The sequence below is a fragment of the Pholcus phalangioides genome, unplaced genomic scaffold (assembly GCF_987345545.1).
Source record: "Pholcus phalangioides strain wild (caught in Gottingen) unplaced genomic scaffold, Ppha-v1.0 ptg000015l_1, whole genome shotgun sequence".
NCBI classification, from domain to species: Eukaryota; Metazoa; Arthropoda; class Arachnida; order Araneae; family Pholcidae; genus Pholcus; species Pholcus phalangioides.
The window spans coordinates 49,820,111-49,837,419 of record NW_028301608.1 but is presented as its reverse complement, the minus strand read 5'-3'; the positions used below and the strand labels follow the sequence as shown (position 1 = coordinate 49,837,419).

The 17,309-nt window shown below is 35.1% G+C and overlaps 1 protein-coding gene across 2 annotated transcripts in view; it reads right to left on the bottom strand.

Moving 5' to 3' along the window:
* The window catches only part of LOC149076152 (sodium/potassium-transporting ATPase subunit alpha-like), a 71,345-nt gene extending 56,223 nt beyond the window's left edge, over window positions 1–15,122 (bottom strand). Inside the window, exons 1-4 of one of the 2 annotated variants that reach the window (XM_089243695.1) lie at window positions 14,991–15,122; window positions 1,898–1,987; window positions 485–544; window positions 137–340 (exon numbers count right to left, since the gene is read on the bottom strand). In XM_089243695.1, coding sequence (XP_089099821.1) covers window positions 137–340; window positions 485–544; window positions 1,898–1,987; window positions 14,991–15,014 — 378 coding nt within the window. In that variant the 5' untranslated portion in view covers window positions 15,015–15,122. Of the gene's footprint in view, window positions 1–136; window positions 341–484; window positions 545–1,897; window positions 1,988–13,624; window positions 13,803–14,990 lie in introns of those variants that run through there. The other variant, XM_089243694.1, reaches the window with a different exon arrangement.
* Between the last annotated feature and the right edge of the window lie 2,187 nt (window positions 15,123–17,309).

The following is a 17,309-nucleotide window of genomic DNA, read 5'->3' as shown; positions in this document are numbered from 1 at the left end:
AAAATTACAAGTATTTATACAAAGATTCATAATTTTCTAAAAAAAAATTACATTATTTTATGGAGATTTTATTTTAAAATATCAATCTATATCGAACCAAATTACGAGAGAAACTCGTAAGTCACGGTATACATACGTTGTCATCCGGGGCTTCTTCTAGTGAAGTCGATTGAATAAAATATGCTATGAAACACAGCAGGGCACCGACCCACAACAAAATGGCGAATCCACCAAACAACTGTTTGCAGAACTTTACCCATTCTGGAGTCTTCTTTGGAGGAGTCAAGGAATTTGGTCCGTCTCTTATTAGGATTGCTTTTGCTTGTTCTAAGCTGAGACCCTTTTCATAATTCAAAAAAAAAAAAAAAACAATAACAAACACATGAAAAAGAGTGATTGTGACTCCATTATTAAGAATTTTCAAAAGTATAGAAGAATTTCTTAAAAATTTAATAATAATAATAGTTATTTTTTTTTAATTCACCTTTTCAATACTAGTAGATAATCTTGAACACAACTCTGGTACAGAAATAATATGCTCGTCCTGAAAAAAAGGAACACATGATAAGTACTTTCGAAACATTACACATTAGTTTTCCACTTTATCTGGTATAGCAATTTTTTATCCTAGAACAGTGAGCGTGAATTATAGTTATAAAAACTGATGATAGAAAAATTCTCAGACTTCATAATACCCGATCGTTGTCCTCTTATATATGCAGAAGTACACGTAATCATGATTACTGGATTCCATCACATTTCCCGGCATTCCGTTTATACCCGTATTTTTTTGGTATTCTGGAAAATTCGAATCACAGATTCTGGTCAATTTTTAAAATCTAGAATCGATTGAGTTGACTGATTTAAACATTGTTTGTTCTCTGTCTTTAGGATCCTTTCGGTTTCGCGGAATACTTCGTCTGGACAGTTTATATAAGCTCTCTATTTGCCCAGGGCCGTTCTTATTAGACGTGGGGCCTGGTGCGGAAATATTAGCTGGGGCCCCTTCACGAGCTGTGGCGTATCAAGTTTGCAATTACCCCATTCGTTAACTCTGGATTTTCACCATTTTCAAATTTTCATTAATAAATTATTTCTTAACAATTATGGATTATTTCTCTCAATAATTCTAGAATATTTCTCTCCCATTAATTTTGAATTTTTCTCTCCCATTAATTTTGAATTTTCGTCAAATTCGAATTTTCATGTTTCATTTTCATCAATTCTGAATTTTCATTGTTACAAATTTCCATTTTTTAAAAAAAAATTTACACTTTTGTGTATTAAATTTCAATCAAAAGCCAATAACTAAGCAATTTAAAACAGCGCTTAAGGTAAAACGCTCAATAGATGAACGAATCGAGCCCTATTTGAGCGACCAATTCGTCGATGGATATCGGAACATAGCGGGTGATATTATCGGAGAATTCGTTTTCAATATACTGTATTTAGTCCTTGCATTCATCTCGCTAGCTGCTTAGATTCAGATAAGCGTAATCCTTTATGACTGGCCATGTCCGATCAATTCGGAAGCGTATCGAATGGTGGACATATTTATGTAAACATGATAACGCATATCATCCATGTTTAATTCATGAGCGATGTTTTGAGAACAGTGAGGGGGAAATATTATCCCATCATCGAAGGGATCTATTCCCGTTTCGTTTATTGACAGGTGCTGACTGATAAAATAAAATAATTTTCTGATAAATTTAAATTTATTTTGGTATGGAATTCGAGACCACACAACAACCAATATTGTTTATTTCAAATTTTATACATGGAAATAATTTTTTGGGTGGATTAATTAGATAAGTACGTAGATAAGATGATTTGTCCTCGATATGAAGATGATAATTTTATAAGTCATAATAACAAGTAATGATAATTCACGTACCATAACTACTTCCTGTTTCAGTTCCTCCAGATCTGCTTTGCCTTTTTTTTTCCGGGATGTGTCCGTGCTCCATTTTTTCTTATAATGTTCCTAAAGTAAAAATAAAGAGATTCAATATTCAAAACATTACGATTATAATTAATTAACGATTATAATTCAATGCAAATTATTTTCTAATTTAATTCAAAATATTTTTATGGTTCAGTTCAACGTTTTTGTGGTACAAATCAAAATTTAAGTCCAGTGAATTTTGAGCCGGCTATTTTGAATTTGTTATTGCAATCAGGGAAATTATGTCAGAGTAAAATTTGAGCCGCCTAGAATATAGTTTAGAATTACTGCACATCCCTAAGGTCAGCTCTGCTTACAGACCATGCTTTTCAGAATTCTAGATCGATTTGATGCCTTTGTGGAAGAGTGGTCTGTTGCATTCACTCGGCATGTGAGAGGACGTTGGTTCGGTTCTCTCACAGAAGCAGTTGAATTTTCTTTCTTGAATTCATCTTCGCATCAGCCAGTTGTAAAACCTTTGTACGAATAGCGGAAGAGTTACACCAATACATTGCTACGAACAAATAATCATCGAATAAGTCGCAACGGACATCGTTTTTAATCGTTATTCTAATAGTTCAGGCTCATGATAGCGAAGGAGATATTGTATTAATCGATGTTTTTTGCTGCATCCGATTATTTCATAAGTAGGAACGACTTCTGAAAATAATTAAGTATTATGCAAATTTTCAAGAAATTGATTTTTCGTATAAAAGAAACGACCGAAAGTGAAATGATGTCACCAAAATTCACACGTGGGAAATTGCCATTTAAAGTCAAAGATAGATGACACGCTGCAAAACAAAACTAATTTACTTTCGCACATTTTATGGTTTGAGGTTTTGAAGTTGAAACAGAGACAATTGTATATTAACCGATATTTCAGTATATCCGAGTTTGTTATAAGTGGGCTCAATTTTCTTAAATGCATATTGTTTAAATTATTAAATTATAGTACATATTAAAAAAAAAAAAACAATTTGTGTTCCAGAAGAAAATTAAAATACCGTTCGTACACAAATAACAACAGACGTCTCTGTTTGTCATTACGTAGACAGGACGAAATGGTTTTTTTAAATATGAATGTTTATAAAGGATTTAATCTCATAAAAACAGAATACAAATTGTTTTAACCGATATTTGAATGTATCAAATTTCACTCTGATGAAGCTTGGTTATAAAAAATTTTATAAAAAAAATAATTTATAGCACACATTTTTTTTTTAATGGAAAGTAACTGTATTCCTTGAATATGCATTAGTTTAGCAATTAATGTTTTAAATCAACAACAGATGTCACAAGTACAAATCTTTTTCTGGACTACGCACAGCAACACATTTTTCTATACGCTCTTTCAATTCTCAACCGAATTGCACATAATTTTTAAATATGATTTCTAGAAACTCAAATATTATGTTTGAAAAATTTCAAAAACTCCCACCCCATAACCTAGAATGAGACGAAAATCAGGCTGAGGGCAATCGACTTTTTGCTGCGGGACTACGTTTAAAATTCAAAGCCATCCATTTTGAAGGCAATCGACAGAGCCCCGCGGAAAATGAAAGACCTGTTGATCCTATCATGTTTTTTTTTTATTAAGTGGGTTTTTATTTATTTGTACAATGATTCAGTGACAGTGATTCCTAGCTGTGTGCCGTGGAGGCTTTGTTGAGTTCGGTGCTCTGTCGATCATTAAACGGTCACGGTGTGCCTTAACATTTTCACATTTTCGATTGTCACCGATATACTGATTTTTTGGGATGTCACGCTCCCCCTCTCATACACAGACAAAGACTCACGGCTTCCATGTCCTAGTAGTCATTCATGCACTACCACCCATTGCTTCCTTGCTAGGGTTAAAGTAAACTAGAACGGTTTTTACTAGACGCCAGAACAGCCATCTCCAATCTGTTTCTCGCGATCACCATGTTGAAGCATCAAGGGTGCTCAATGCTTGTGTCCGATTTCGTACTCGCGAACACTGGATCACACACCCTATAAAAATTGTATTCAAGGTTTTCAATTATGCAGATTTTTCAAACATACGTATGTCAAAGGTGTCGTAAACGGTACTGTTCGTTTCATGATGGATATAGGCGGTGCTCACGTCTCGGGAAAATTTGAAGGAGCCCTGATTTCAAAAATGAGCAGAAATAATCGTAGGCCTCCCCCACGCAAAGGCAAATAATTTCCTCCAATTCCAATACTATTCAGATTTTAATGAACATTTTCATAATTGAATTGTAGCGGTCTTGTACAAGGATGACGTCATTCTCCGCTACCATACGAAGGAATCTTCGCTACAGCCAGTTGTCAAAAAACCTTCGTAGCGATCTTGTCTTTATTATTACAGACAAATATACTAATTATTAGAAGGTTTTCGCATCAGTTGTGAATACGTTGGCTTTTTCTATACATTTCAAGATACACATAGAATGCTTTTGTATCCCTTGAAAAGAGCAGGATGCTTGCATATTCCATAAAAATTCCTAGATGGCCTGTGAATTCTAAGAAATGTCTAAGAAGCTTGCACATTAGAAATGCATGGGCATGGTAGATGTGCGTACTCCTAAAAAGGCGTTGGAAGCTTCCACAATCCTTTGCATATATTGCAATATATACCGTATTTTAACGTGCATAAGGAGCTCTCGTGTATAAGAAACTCCTTGATATTTCGTCCTTAAATTTTTTTCAAAAAATTATTTCCATAATAATATTTGTGTATGTGAAACCCCTCCTAGTTTTAGGACCCAATTTTTGGCAAAACGAGGTTCCGTTTACATGTTAAAATACGGTATGTCATGTTGTTGTTGCTGTTGTTGTTGTTTTTTTAATAATAACGTGATCGTCACGTATTCCCAAGGGATCAGCATGATCCGTCCAGGGAATTTGTTAGTGTTACTAAACATCCATGCCCGAACCGGGATTTGTAGTGTTTTTTTGCCGCTGTGCGGTCGTGTGGGCATCGTGCTAGACTCTCGTCCCGAGGATCCAGGTTCGAACCCCGTTGACGGCGCAGTGGTGGTCGGCTGAAGTTGGTTTTCTGCGGTTTTCCAGGTTCAAGGCACGAATGTGAGCCGATCTCCCATTTGAAAAAGTCTCTCCGCAGAGAGCAGGCAGGCCTACAACACGATACTCACAAAACACGAAAATTCAAGCATTTCCATCCTTACTTCAGAAAATGGAAGCCAGATGGCAGCATGAACACGAAACAAGCGCAACTTGACAACATAAATTACGTTAGGGCCAAGCATACACTCAGAACACACATTCCGGCATGTGCCGATTCGTTAGAAATTCCGAAGAGGAATGTGTACGAGGTGCATGTACGGTTTAGTAGTAGTGTTTTTTTAAATTATTATTTAATTATTCGTTTTTTAAGAATAAATAATTTAATTATTTATTATTAAATTTTAATAATTTTTAATAATTTAATTTAATAAATTATTTAAATTATTTCTTTCATTAATTTGGAATTTTCATCAATTCTGAAATTATTTCTTTCATTAATTTGGAATTTTCATCAATTCTGAAATTATTTCTTTCATTAATTTGGAATTTTCATCAATTCTGAAATTATTTCTTTCATTAATTTGGAATTTCCATCAAACTTCTGGATTTGTTTAATTCATTTTGAATATTAAGTGTGCTGGAATTACTTCTTTTAAACATTCAATAATTTTTAATTCATCAATTATAAATTTTCATCAATTCTCAGATTATTTCTTTCATTGAGTTCTTCTAATGTGCTAATTAGTTTTGACATCATTCTTCATTTAATTTTTTTAATTTTAAAATAATTGAAAAGTTTTTTTCAATTCTAAATTTTCATCAATACTTAGTTTTCTTAATTTCAGTGTGATTTTTGAATTTGATTGTTTATGTTCGTTTGCACGGATATTTTTCTGCATTCCTGTATATTCTGTAAGAATGCATAGGTTTTTGAATGGCGATTCTTTGGCTTATAAATTATATAAAATCTTGGACGTAATATGTAAGAATCCTCACTATAATTTTTGCACAGGGCACCGCATTTGGTAAGGGTTGCCCTGATCGTAACAAATTGCTCTCCAATCATAATTTCTTGTTTCCACTATTAGTCACGTAAGTATTATTTTCTCATTAATTTTTTTCGGACCCATACCTTTTGTTTAATCTTTATCTAAGCTCTTAAAAGAAGCATTTTAAATGCTTCTGACTCGGAAGGAAGGGAAGATAAGAGGGATACTCTCCGAGAAAATTCCTCACGCACTATGGCCTTTTCACCCATCAAGACTTTCAAATGAACACTGGCATTCCCTCCTTAAACCGAAGCTTGGACAGTTTCCCTCGAAGAAAAGATTTCTTCCCGAGGGAAAAATTCGATTTCTTGGTTATAGAAGCGACAGCAACTCGCCACAGCTGTTTCCTTACGCCACTGTAGGGTTACCAAGACGGGTAAAAATAAAAACCCAGGAAAATACCCATCAGTCTTTTCCCCTGACCCGCTTTGACGTCATCCGCAGGGAACAATGACGTCACCGGGGATCGAACCGTTCCGAGCAGCTCCCCGGCTCCTATAGTAGGAGAGACCTTAACCCTAACGTTCAACAAGTATAATTGAGGCTCACGGAAAATATTACATTCCATGACGTTCACCGGAATGACTGAGCGGCTAGAGGGGAAAAAAAAAAAATGGCCGGGAGAAAAGTGATGCTTAGGAATGCTTTCGTTGCACCTTTTTGATGTTGTTGTATTTTTTTTTTCTCCTGCCCTTGATGGAAATTCCGGGACAAGAAAACTGTTATAGAAGCGGGGGAGCGAAAATAAAGTGTTCATAAATTCTAGTGCATCGTCATCACATCCTTCCTGTTCATATGGCGTGATTTTCTCCGCGTATACGGCAAGCTTCCGGTGTTCCGCAAAAGCTATAAGTCATTTGTTGATCTCCTTTGTAGTTAAAATGAATATTTCGGCGGCAACACACTCTGCAGATGTGAACAGAACCATTTTTTACTGCGTAAATCCTGATGTGTCTGCGAGCAACAGCTGCTGCTGCTGCTGCTCGCTTATACCGATAAACGCGTTTAGCTCTTGTCTCGTTAATTCTGATGCATATTGTGTATATGTTACGTGACTTTATACATAGTTTATATGTGATAAATTAGATTATTATAAATTATTACAATTTTTTTAAACTTATCACTTTTGCCAAATTTATTAAATTTATCAATTTAATATACTAAAAACATTATCACTTTTGCCGGTGATTATTCATAATACTCAAGCGTCATTCGTAAATTTGATAAATGCTAAAAAAATTATCACTTTTACTGGCGACTAGACATAATGTCAAAGTGTCGTTGGCAAACATGATAAATCGTACTAAATTTATCCCATTTGTTGGTGTCACTGTTGATGTTGGTAAATGCGATGAATCAGTCCCATTGCAACGATTTGATTTATTATATTGATCACCGTTCTGTTGAGCGAGAGCCCGAACCGGTTATAATGAACTCTGTTGTAACGAATTTTTTCAGAGTATGCCCGAGAACGCCCGTCTGCATTGGCTCCTATTCGACAGTTCTGAAATCGGACCTCGATGCAACAAACTCCAATTTAACAATTTCCACGGATTTTCTGTACATCTTTACTATTTCTCCAATCATACTATTCTATCATACTATTTCTCCAACTTTCCTCCGTTATTCGAATGTCTCAGTCAGTATTGCACTTAGAAACATAGATTTTTCCCCCTTTGGCATCAGCAGAGACAGGGCAACAACTTTCTAATTGTGTTTTGGCGCCCACGGGGACTGTATAAAAATATTTTTTTTTTTATTTTAATAACTATGCAACCCTTTGAGACATGAATGACATATCTGAGTACTACACGTTATTTGATTTCAATCACAGGTAGTATTGTAAATCGAAAAACTGGACATAACACATGAAATGAAACGCGAAGCGTGGTGTATTAATGCCTATGACAATTTGCGTTAGGATAAATTTATACGAGCGCCCTTTTTAGCTCGGGCTACCTCTAAACGAGTGAAAGGATGTTGAAATATTGTAGTTTTACGTAAAGCAAATTGTCGCAAACAATATATATGCACTGTTTCTGTTGTATTTTATGTGTTATGTCAAGATTTTTGCTTTACAGCACCCCCCCCCCCCCCGTTATTGAAATTGGAACTTTTTTTTTTCAATTCATCTCTAGGTCACAATATGTATTTTAATGCTAGCCTCAACTTTTATGGCAATTGGTTGATTTGCTATTAATTTTTGAAATGTGCCCAGAACTTTCCGTAACCACCCTGTATACAATCATATAAATCTACATCTAATTATAAGACTGTACGTAAATCCCGCTTAAGAATGACAGAATTCATTCAGAGCAATAACAACAAACCTTCTACAGTATTTTGCCATTCCCATATGCTCAAAGTCAAAACATTTAATTACTTTAACTACCAAATAAAGTATTGGAAATTATTGTGCTTTAGAGCAGTGATTCTTAACAGTTTTTTTACCCATGATCCTTTTTTGGACCGACCTTTATCTTGCTCCTCCTCCCCCTCCTATCTTAGGGCTTTTAACATCCATGAGTGAGACGACCCTTCTAGTTATTAAACCTATTTTTGAATAGATTTACAAAAATTTTATGAACAAAATGGTTACTCAATATCCACCGTACTCTCGGGGTAGATGGCCTTTAGCTTTTTTTTGTGAAGGTCCTATAGACAGTTATACTGGCTTCTTAAATTTTAATCACATTTTTACATAAAATAAATATACCACTTAAATAGTTTGAGATTTTTTTTTTGCACCGATTCGGAGCTACTTTGATAAAAATCTGTAATGAGTGTTCTCAAAATATTTATGCATGCAACCCAATGCATGGTTCATACGCGGCTCCCCAGAATAGTTTGGTAAATATTTTCCCTTATAAAAGAACCACTTTAAAGCATAAAAACAGGAGAAAAACAGGAGCAAATCAATATCTCTAGCTCGCCGCGAGTGTGTTTAACAAAGGTCAGCGACGCAGACTTTGATGAACGCTGTTGTAATGGCTCCCCTTTTACTTGATTTTCATTCGAGCCTTCGCCCCCCCCCCTCCAATATCTTAGAACTAGGAAAGAACTACTGTTATAGAGGGCAAATGAGTATTGGTAAATTAATGTATTACTTACACGCATAAAATTTCATGAAAGCTTTATCATTAGAGTTACCAAAAAAGCTATCATTCATCCCAAATTGAACGAATTTCTACGCATTTTAATTGGTTTCAATTCGAGTTCTTCAAGTTTGAATTATCAAGTTAATTATCAAGATGTTTGCTTGACCATTTGCTTATAATGCAAACTATAGCGCATGACTATGACATAGAGAAGGTCATTCTTGGTTCCCCCGGTGCTTTACCGAGGGCAGAGCCTGACTTTTACATAAGGTGGACCCTAAGTGAAGCACAATCAGCTCCCCCCCCCTCCCCCTCCACGTGACTGAGGTTGAAGATCTGCAGTTAGGTCCGTGAATACATCAAGGCCGTGGCGAGAGTCGAGTATGGGGTCCTTCCCCGAATTTTTAGGAAATGACTGATTATATGGAATAACGTGCATGAAGTGTCTATATTGTTTTTTCACTTAGGCCCCTCTCCCCCGAAATAAATTGTTGGCTGGGCCCAGCATTATATCGTATATACATCAAGGGTGTTCAACCGTAAAGGGAGTGCGGGAAACTCTTCAATGGTTTGAAAACGTGTCGCGGGCCACTTAAGTGATCGAGAAATGTACTGCGAGGTACTAAACGATCTGGAATAGGACCTCAGGATCTGGAAAATGATGGTGAAGTGATCTGGGAATATACCTAGGACCTCTTAATTGCAATAAGAATTTGCGACGAGTTACTTGTGATCCGTAAATGTGCCGAGGGTCAATTAAGTGAACTGGAAATGAGCAGTGCACCACGTAATCGAAGTGAGAATGTGCCTCAGGGCACTCAAGTGAACTTAAACAGCGTCCCAGGTAGGGCCGCACCCAGATGCTTTGTCAGCCGGGGCAAGCGTGCATTTTGGCACCCCCATCAAAATGTTGAAGGAGAGATTAAAGAGTGAAATTTGCGCCCCCTCTAGTACAGCGCCCGGGGCACCAGACCCTCCTGCACCCCCTCCCCCCAGTTGCGGCCCTTGTCCCAGGTAACTTAAGTGATCTGTAAATGTGTTGCAGGTAACATAAGTGATGTGAAACTGCACAGCAGGTGACATAAGTGATCAGATAATGTGCCGTTTAGTTCAATTTTATATATTTGGGTTTGAGGTCACGGGCCACATCAGCTGACTCCGAATGCCACTTTTGACTCGCGGGGCCATCAGTTGAAGCATGTGTGCTGTATATTGTTATTAGCGTGGGGCCTTGGAAAAATGCCCCAATTGTCCATGCGGAAATCGGAAATGCTAAGCAAATACGTATAACACTACACGATGCAATCTACGTTATCACTGCCCATATTCAAAGGATAAAGTAGTGTAAATCAAGGTTATCTTTATGTCCCCTCCGTGTTTGCATAGTTAGGATATAGTGGCGACATCTAGTGGCCTGTCTAGATTCTAATAGATTCATTTTTGCTTGCGCAGCGTCTGTGTAAACAGCTGTTTGACGCAAGCATTAACAAAATAACAATCTACTTTTTTTATTGCTTCACTGAAAGAAACACTTCAACAAATAAATTTTTTTTTTTAAAAAAAAATCTCGTAATTAATTACTGATGGCGAGATATTTTTTGCAATTTGTTCTAAATGTGCTATCGGATGAGAAGGAATGCGAGATAGTTGCGGAATGTTAAGAGGATGGAAATCAAGATAAAGCATGTCTTTTCCGAGTTCAAGACAAGTGGGGGAAAAAAGAGAAATTATTATTATATTATTATTTTTGTGTATCTTTATGAAATTACTTTTAATCCAGGCTTGCACTAATTCCGGCCCATGAGCCGATCTATCCCATTCGAGTACGGTGATACTTCGGCCAACGAACGTCTCGACTTACGAATTTTTCAGATCGCGAAGATTTTTTCGTGATTTTTCTGCTTCAGCTGGTGAATACGGATTCGGCTAATGAACATTTTCGTTAATAAGAATGCACGCGCTGACATAAAACAGCCGCGTCCTGAGCCGAATTTTCGCAACAGTCATCATGAGAATTACAGTCATTCGAGCCCGATCAACTCATGTCCACCTTCAAATATTTTTCCACATGTGCCTCCACTTCTCTTTCCGAAAATTTTTGAGCCATATCATGTAAAAATGAAAGATTCAGCTAATAGAAAATCCATTGGGAATAAAAAGTAGCCTATGTTGACAGAGACTGAAACGTCTCTTAATGAAGCGTCTCAGAATGACATACAACTCAAACCCTGAAAATCATTTGGAAATAAAGTACTAGAAATCAATTGACACACTCAAATTAGTCTCGTCTCAAGTCCAATCGAAATCCTATACATTTAACTAGAGAAGAAATTCAGGATCCATTCATTTGAAGAATCTATTCATTTTATTTCACGAATGATGCAAATTATACCAGAAATTAATATCACGATGAATGCAGGCAGTAATTTGTGCAAAAAAGAGTTTGAGTTTGTGACTTTTTTTTTAGCCACGCAGTGTACATAGAAGAATAACAAGGGTAACATTTCTGACCTCGATATGTCTTTCAATGTGCAAGACACTTAGCAGCAAGCTGAACATTCTGGTCATTCTAGGAGCTTATATTTTTTTTAAATATGTTTGTATGTGATATATAAATGAGCTGACAAAATCACAAACGGATGGGAAGACCTACAAACTCGATTGGGCTGTGTCAACACCAGCTTTTAGTAAACTAAATCTGATGTTGGTTGTGTACATGGTGGAAAATGAAAAGATCTCTGTTCAGTATGTCATCTTCCTGTAAATTCTGTTATTTCCTATTTCGAAGCTGTTCATTTTAGCCTTCGGTCAGTTTTTTTTTTGTCTTTTTTACGGCAATCCTCAGTGATTTGAAATCTTTTCTTTAAATTTTCGCTGTTTCTCGAACTAATTAAATGGTTTTACATAGGCCAAATCTATGGGAAATCGTGTTTCGGCTAACGATCATGATTCCGGAAGGAATTACTCTACCTTCCTTAGCCGAACTGGCCCCACGATTCAATTAAAAATGTTATTTCGGTAGCAAAAAATAAACTTTTATAGGAAAGTGGCGTAATTTTTTATAATACCCCCTTTTTATCAATCAAATCAAGTATACTCGAAAGAAAAAAATTGTTTGCATCGATGTTTTTCATCTCTTTTATGTTCCACAGAAATATTTCTGTGTGATAAATGGTCAGCAATTCATCAATATCTTTGTATTTGTGCTTTAGACCAAAAACGGTGAATCTGCGGGACGAATGCAGCACATGTAGTTTACCATGATACATGAAGTGATACACGAGGTCTCCCTTAAAATATTTAAAATGACAAAATAGCTGACGATATAAAAATGAAAATTGTGTGTGCTTTTTTCTTTTTCGTTAGGAATATTTTTTGGTTGTGAATGGAGACTCTTTTAATGCCAGAAAAAAACATATTTTAATAAGTTTGAAGCCCATACACAGAATCAATGGCCATAATCTCAGCACTGAAAAATTAAACACAACACTAGATACGCACTCAGACTGTTAAATACACACACTTATACTTCCGGCACAACTCACTAGGTAGTAAATTGCCCATGGCGATAGACCCAAGTTGTGCTCGGTTGAACGAAAGTGGTCATACTCTAAGTCTAAAAAAATATGGAATCGTAAAAAGTAATTTTTAAAGGAAGAAAATAATATTTATTTTACATACGGGGACAGTTACAGGACTCGTGGCAGCCTAAAATAAGAAAAAATGTTTGAAAATGAGTGAAAAGTCCAAAGCATTATACACGGGCCAAAGAAAGGGCCTTGATACATTGTGGTGCAAGCTTCAAAAAAGTATTTCTGTTGGGTTGGACTAAGATCAACAATACGTTTAGTCTACAGAATGAAGTTAGAAGTATCTCTCAGCATATATTTATAGACCGTATTTGTCCATCTTTGGACATTTGCTACTTGGAAGGTAATATGTGACCGGGACTGTGTGTGAACGTCTCAGGATAACATTGAAGTCAAACATATCAGGATGCTATTCGACTCAATCCTATAAGGATTACGTCGGACCGAAACGTCTCAGGATGACATAGGATGCAAACCCCGGAATTGTTTGGAAAAGTACTAGAAATAAATTGGTGTTTGGATTTGTCCCGTTGTAGGTCCAATCGAGAGCCTATACATTCATTTAGGTAGGAATCTCAGAATATATTCATTTCTTTTCTGAAGAACCTATTATATTGAAGAATTCATTCCATTTCCCCAATGATGCAAATTATACCAAAAATTGATACCACGATGAATGCGTGCTGTAATTTGTGCAAAATAAACGGGAGTCCAAAAAAAGAGTTAGAGATGCGACTTTTTTTTTATTTCTTTAGGAAATTTTAGTCACGCTGTGACTTTTTAATTGTTGAAACTTTTTTTCATGAAGTTTATTTTGTAACTGGTAACAATCTCTAAAAATTATTGGTATTTTAATGATCCTTCCCAATAAAATATGCTGCAGACTTTCATATTACAAAAAAATAAAATTCAACAATCATATCTCACCTTCACGTCAGCGAATACTTCAATAATTGTCATCGTTTCCGCAGGTTTCATGATGTATCCTCGGTGTTATAAAACTATTTGGCCTCAAGATATGAAATGCTTCAAGATACCGAAATGCTATCCGAACAAAGTTGAAGCGGTTGCAAAAAACGCTTTCTGCCTTTACGTACCCTTACATATTTTTAAATATAAAACTGCCATGTCATTCGGCAAATAATAGTCATCAACCCAAAAACAACAGTAACTACGTGCTGGGATTAATTGGAATGGCAACCGAAATTTCCGCAATGTTTTGATCCCCTCTTTTCGACTGTGATGTTTATAAATGTAATCCTTTACCTAACATATACCGATGTCTGTAATTCAAGAATGAAATTTGGCGTTCCCGGTTATAAATATTTATGAGATACTTCACTACATATCATGTTTATCAAGCTGACAGCTGATAGAAATTGCCGACATCGGTGTTTTCTCAGGAAGAAACGGTTGTTATTTTAAAAATTGTACAGTATTTTTTAAAATAAAGATCATTGCGCTTTTGTTTTCGTAAACATGATTTAGAGCTTGTATTTCGGAAACAAAACAAAAATAATTTTTTAGGAATTGCTTATTTCCAGATACATGTGTGCCATGCGCTATCAGTTAGGCGGTTTATTAGTGCGTCACGTCAATTTAATCTATTATAAATCTTATAGAATACTGATCGAAACATTTATGTAAGACAGAGGTCTTCAATCTTTCATAGATTGTGGGTAAAATTAGATTTTCCATGATGCCCGGGGCCACAAAGTCATACCGTGGCATACCCGACTGCACCCCGTATATGGCAAATACATGGTCAAAAGGCCCATTATAACAATTTCTATATCTGTAAATGTTATTCAGTGCAAAATACAACTACAATACTTTTTATGTAGAAAGAGCTGATTCCTTGTTGACGTTATTTTTTGAGAGCCGCTGATATTTTACTCATTCACAAATTTATAAAACCGCACCAAATTGATGGATTGGAAATAAAATTCAAGAAAAACTATTCAACTTTGCTGAATAAGATTTTAAATAACATTAAAATCGGGGCAAAGTATATACTCTTTACCATTAACTGACTGTTCAACCTAATAAAAAAATCCGCTCTAATGAATTGACTGCTGTGTTGATGTATTCTTCAGATTAGAAATATGCTAACACAGCATCAATTTATAGTAATATTTTTGAAAACAATTTCCATACGCTATAATAGGTGTGAACCATAGAGGGTTAAAATGAATTTTATCTTAATACATTTTAAGATGTCAAGTACTGTTTTATATAATTTATTCCGAAAAAAACAAACTAATTCTTAGAAATTATTTATATATGTCCTGACCTGATAATCGTTGGTAGAACCCATCTTCAAAAAGTCAACTCCTGCTCTGAACGTGGAGAAACGTGTTCAATGAGTATTGTAGTCGGCCCACTCTCTTGTAAATAGTGTGCAAAGTAATCCGTGGTACGGAATCTCCCAAGTGATTACGAAATCAACAAAACGATGCAACTCGAGTTAGATAACGGTCACGTGACTTATGGAAGGCACCTGTGCCGAAAAGCCTCTTTTTTTTATTATCAGTTTTCTTAGGCGTATTTTTTTCCCCCAACCATTATCAAGACAAGGCTCCCAAAATAAGACGCAAAAATATTTATTCTATTTTCTTTCTTTTAATGTTCAACTGGTCTGACCCTTTATGGACTTCGGACTCGTGAGGTTTTATCATGTTCTTGACGAGGTTTTTCTTGTGTTGGGAGAAGCCAGCAAAACGGGAAATGACTCTTCAATATTTTTCCTATCTTTTTATCATATATATCGTCTTGTTTTCTTTTTTTTTTTTTTTGTAAGAGGTAACTTTTTATAGACATAACATAGAAAGAAGTTTATCTTAATATACGCTCATTACAATATCGAAGCCAAGTTTTGGTTTCTTTTGTCTGAAATTTATCTCCTCCGTTGTCATTCGCAAGGTTTTTTTTTTATCTGCTTATACGATTTTGATTACATTTGTCAGTCAGGCTTCGGATAGAAAGATGGACTAATGATATATTCAACAAACAGAGGATCTCGAAAAAATGTCATTGACATTCGGGACATTTATTAAGAAAAGAAATGTTTGATTTCCAAACGTTTACTACGCTTGAAAAAATACGTTCATGCCATTAGCAAAACAATAAATAAAATAGTAAATAAAGTAAAAAAAATATTTATTTTTTTATGCTCATTTTCACATTTTATTTTTTTATAATATATTTTTTGTTCGCGTGTTCGAAATAAAAATATAAGGTGATAAAAGAAATTTCTGTAATTCTAAAAGGTGTTTAAAATGAAGAGAGTCCGACAGGAATGAAAATTCTACAGTTGATTTAAAAATTAAATAAAATATGAAAATAAGAGATGGGAGGGGAAATTGAATTGTGTGGTAAAATAATAATTGAAAAAATAGGAAAATTAAAAATTTTACACGGCCTTGAGAATCAAAATTTATGCATTAAAAGTGGAAGAAAATTTACTGAGATATCGATAGCTGAAACTCTTGGTTTTTCTCAATTTTTTTTATCACTCTACTATGTATTTAATTTATTTCTTTTAATCGTTTTCGACTTTATCCTTAGCCATTTTCATATACTTACTATTTTAATAAGTAAAAAGCCTGTACATTAGGAAAAACTCGAAACTTTTTCATCGATTGCATTTTATAATTTAAGATTTAATACGAAAAAAAAAAACAAATTCAAAGCAACATTTTATAATTTGTACATATCTGTACACATCAAAATAACAGGAGAAAATATAACTACAGCTTTTTGAAATAACTTATGTGATACTGAACACATATTTTTTACTTACACGCACGTGAGTGCTTTTGAATACTCGAAGGAAGTGGATAACATGTTTTGTACGCCTATTTATCATGTTTCAAAACGGCAATGGTAGATTTTTGAGTATATAATTGTACTTGCGTATCTCTACTTCTAATGTCCGTGGAAAGAAGTCTGTGCAAAGAAATAATTTCTCCTATATAATATCACAAAAAACTATACAACTTTTTATCCTATTCCACATCTTGTGATATCGTTGAAGAAATGAAGTTACACATCCCATCTGTGTATGTCGAAGCAGGTGGAACTGAAAAAAATCTCATGTGCGCATATGCTTGTTGAGATAACCTATTATTTCATTTTTATTATCGGTCATTGTCAAGAATGGCAGGAAAATTTTCTATCTCTTTCTCGTGTCAAGGTTATTGAGTAGGATATCCTCTCTTTCATTCAGGATCAATTTTTTTTTCTCATGTCATTTACGTTGTATATAGTACCTAGTTTTTAATAAAATCGGTGTAGTGATCACATGGTTTGTCTTATCCAGCCCGGAATGTGTAGGTAGGATTTAAAATCGAGGTACATTAGCACTTACAAAGCCTAGATAAAGTAAGTCGGGAGTGATTAAAATGACTTTCTCTTCCGATTTTCAGTAGGTGCAAACTACAAACTAAGGGGTATAGTGAAAAGCGTTCCATTGAGAAATAAACTTTTGTGTGTGTGCGTGTGTGCGCGCGCAGAAATATAGGTTTTCAGGTTTTTACCGTGTTTCAAGTTCGAATAACCGCAAAAAAAAAAAAAAAAAAACTTTGTATAGAAGGAGATAGTGAAGAAGGTA